The 3,621-nt window shown below is 42.6% G+C and overlaps 1 protein-coding gene across 1 annotated transcript; it reads left to right on the top strand.

Annotated features, from left to right (window-relative positions):
* Positions 3,126–3,476, top strand: LOC104748497. Its single transcript, XM_010470129.1, has one exon. It carries the CDS (start codon positions 3,126–3,128, stop codon positions 3,474–3,476), a length of 351 nt encoding a protein of 116 aa, XP_010468431.1.

Here is a 3,621-nt window from a genome sequence, read left to right as displayed (position 1 = left end):
ACTGATGTCACGCACCACATAATCCACAAAATCCATTTGTCACAGAATCCAAATTTCCGCAATAAATGCTCAACGAAAGCCCATTCTACCCGATCGTAGGCCTTACTCATATCTGTTTTAATGGCCATGAACTTTCCCTTACAAGAGGGGTTGGTGCGGAGGCCGTGAAACATCTCCTGAGCAATCAAGATGTTATCCGTAATTAACCGTCCTTCCACAAACGCCGATTGTGTCTCAGAAATCAATGCTGGCAAAAACTTACGTAGTCGCTGACATAAGATCTTCGAGATAATCTTGTAACCAACATTACATAAACTAATTGGCCTCCATTCAGTCATCCGGGTCGGTTTATCCACTTTTGGGATAAGAAAAATATTTGTCCTATTTAGGCGTTTGTCAAAATTATCACCCTGAAAGAAAGATTCTACCGAAAGCTTTAAATCAGCCTTAACCGTATCCCATGCACGCTGATAAAAAAGGGCCGTCATACCGTCTGGTCCAGGAGCTTTATCAGGATGCATCATAAACAAAGCCTCTTTGATTTCCTGTTCTGTGACTGGTTGAGGCAGTGTCTCATTAATTTCCCCCGTGATAGATGTGTTTATTTCACCCAATGAGTCCTCAATATCTGTAGGATCTGTGGATGTGAAGACCTCGTGAAAATAAGAAACTGCTATATCCTGAACCTTAGTCTCCTCCGTAACCCAATGTCCAGCCTCGTCATGCATCCCGACAATACGATTTTTAGCTCTTCTTAATTTCGTTTGGGCATGAAAATAGCTTGTATTTTGATCCCCAAAACGCATCCATCGACTTCGACTTTTCTGATACCAATAAATCTCTTCATCCCGATAAGCTTCACGCAGCTTCCAAGTCATTTCCGAAATAACCTCAACAGATACAGAGTCATCCGCCTGGGCAGTTGCCAATTGAGACTTTAAGTCCTCAATCGTTTCCCGACCAAACGGGGCCTGCGCTTTCCACCATCGGGAAATTGCTTGACGACACTTTATTATTTTTTCCATTAAGTTCCCATTGTTCCATGTCTCCCCAGGAGCCCAACCCTCTGAAATAGCTCCAAAGAAACCCTCTTTTTCAATCCACCGTCGGTCAAACCAAAAAACGCTCCTCCCTCGCCGAACTTTGTCTTCCAGAGAAGCTAAAACCGGCTTATGGTCCGAAGCTATCATCGGTAAATATTCCGTGAAGGAATCCTTTAACAGATCATGAAGTTTCTCATTGGCTAAAGCTCGGTCAAGACGACAATTGGCTTCTTGTCCCGCCAGCCCCGCCAAGACATGCTATCACCAATCGCAGGAAATTCTAGTAAACCACAACTTCGAATAATTGTATTGAAACCAACAAAGGAAGATGCATGGCGGAGCTTCCCTCCACGCTTTTCGTGATTGCCTTTTAACTCATTAAAGTCTCCAACCAAAAACAAAGGGGAGTCCCTAGAAAGACCAATTCTTGTTAATCTTTCCCATACTAAGTCACGATTTGATGGAACCGGGTCACCATAAACAAAGGTAAAATAAATAATTTGTCCGTTATAAGTAAGTTCCACATCAATTAACCAGTTAGACTCAAATAAAACAGAAACATCATTATTATTATTATTATAAAATAAGGCTAAACCGCCACTACAACCAATAGGATCAACCGTTTTTAAGGTTGAATAACCAAAATGACCAACAAAAGGTTCCAAAACAGAAAAAGGCTGTCTAGTTTCAGATAAAAATAAAAAATCAAGCCTATGCTTCCCCTATAAATCCCTAAGATACCCAATAGTTGCTTTATTCCCAAGCCCTTGACAATTCCAACTTAAAATCTTCATTTATCCATGGTTGGTTTTGGTGGCTTAGACCCACCGTTGGTCCCTTCTCCTGTTCTTGGTTCTTCGGGTTTGCTCCATCCCCAGCTGGATCAGTTATCCTAGGGGCCAGACGCTTCCTTGGTGTTGTACGCAAGTACACGTTCAATTTCTTTGAAGCTGCTCTTTTGAGAGCCATAGGAGGCTTAGCCTTGCGTACCTTGTCAACCATCGAAACCCCAACAGAGGTAGCACTTAATCTTTCATTAATTTAATTAATCGTAAATCATAAATATAATATATTTAATGATAATGGCATTATAACTCAAAGCCATGACTTGTATTGTAGTGTATAAAAATCCTGACTAGATTCCAAATCCCATGATTGGCCAAGCTTTGTTTAGGGTTTCTGTATCTTCCTTCAACCGCCATTATATAAATCAGAGGAAAAGTAAGAGGAGAGGTTTTGATTGCAAAACCCAAACAATGAGGACGAAGACGAGGATCTCTAATCTTCATGATGATTTGGTAAAGGAAATTTTCATTAGGGTTCCTTTGACATCCATGAGAGCTGTTCGACTAACCTACAAAAAGTGGAACGATCTAACCAAGTGTCAGAACTTTGCGAAGATGCACATCGGTAAAGCCTTAGCCGCAGCAAAGGAAGCTGACTCTCAGATGATCGTGAGCAGTAGTTGTAACGCCCCCGAACCGTCCTATGACCACGAAGTTCAACGGACAGCTACAGGACGCTACTATGGGAACTACGCCGGGGTGGTCCAGCCGAGGGACGGAAGCTGCAGATTTCCCGACCGAGACTACTTAGGCTTTGCAACCCTTGTGGCTTGGTGCGTTGTGTTGGCCTGGACAAGGCTAGTACCAGTCGAACTCACACAAAAATAAATAAAACAACTTCAATACTTTCATTACTTAACGAAATAAATTCACAAAACATTCACAAAGTTTTTGGTACCCGGCCTAGAGCCAAAAAAAGCGATAACTTAAATTACAACAACAAAACACCTTGCAAAGGCAATCCAAAACTACACCGGCTGGCCTAACGTCATGCGCTCCCCTCTAAGGCTTTTTCCATTAAGGTTACCTGCAAAACAAATTATGGAGTCTTGAGTGCTAATCACTCAGTGAGTTCGGGAACCTAACAAGAAACCAAAACCCAACCCCAACCCAGCAAGCAACACACAACATGCAAGTTAAACAACTACACTACATGCAACACTAAAATGCAACACGCAAGCTGTGGGCAACCAAGCTGCTCAACTTAGATATCAAGACCGCCCAGGAAAAGAGAGTAATGGATCTCCACGAACTCGATGAGATACGGCTAGAGGCCAATGATAATTCGAGAATCTACAAGGAAAGAACCAAAGCTTTTCATGATAAGAAAATCAAACACAAGGACTTAAAAGCTGGAGACAAAGTCCTTTTGTTCAACTCAAGACTTCGGCTATTCCCTGGGAAGCTCAAGTCAAGATGGTCAGGACCATTCAAAATTAAGGACATTCTGCCCTATGGAGCAGTCACTCTTCTTGATAGCAATGCGAAGGAATTTACTGTGAACGGGCAGAGAGTGAAGAGGTACATGGCAAATGAGAGCACAGAGGAGGAACCACCTCTGCGTCTCGACGATCCCGCGCCAGTCTGAGATAAATTGAAAGTCAAGCTTAGCGACTATAAACAAGCTCACTTGGGAGGAAATCCCAACGGCAGGTCTGTAAATTTGATTTTCATGTTTTTAGTGTTCTCTCTCTCCAGTTCTTATGCCCTACCCGATGAGCTACGCGATCCCA

This window comes from Camelina sativa, chromosome 15, assembly GCF_000633955.1.
Source record: "Camelina sativa cultivar DH55 chromosome 15, Cs, whole genome shotgun sequence".
NCBI classification, from domain to species: Eukaryota; Viridiplantae; Streptophyta; class Magnoliopsida; order Brassicales; family Brassicaceae; genus Camelina; species Camelina sativa.
The sequence above is the reverse complement of the archived record's forward strand: the minus strand, read 5'-3'. Positions and strand labels throughout refer to the sequence as shown.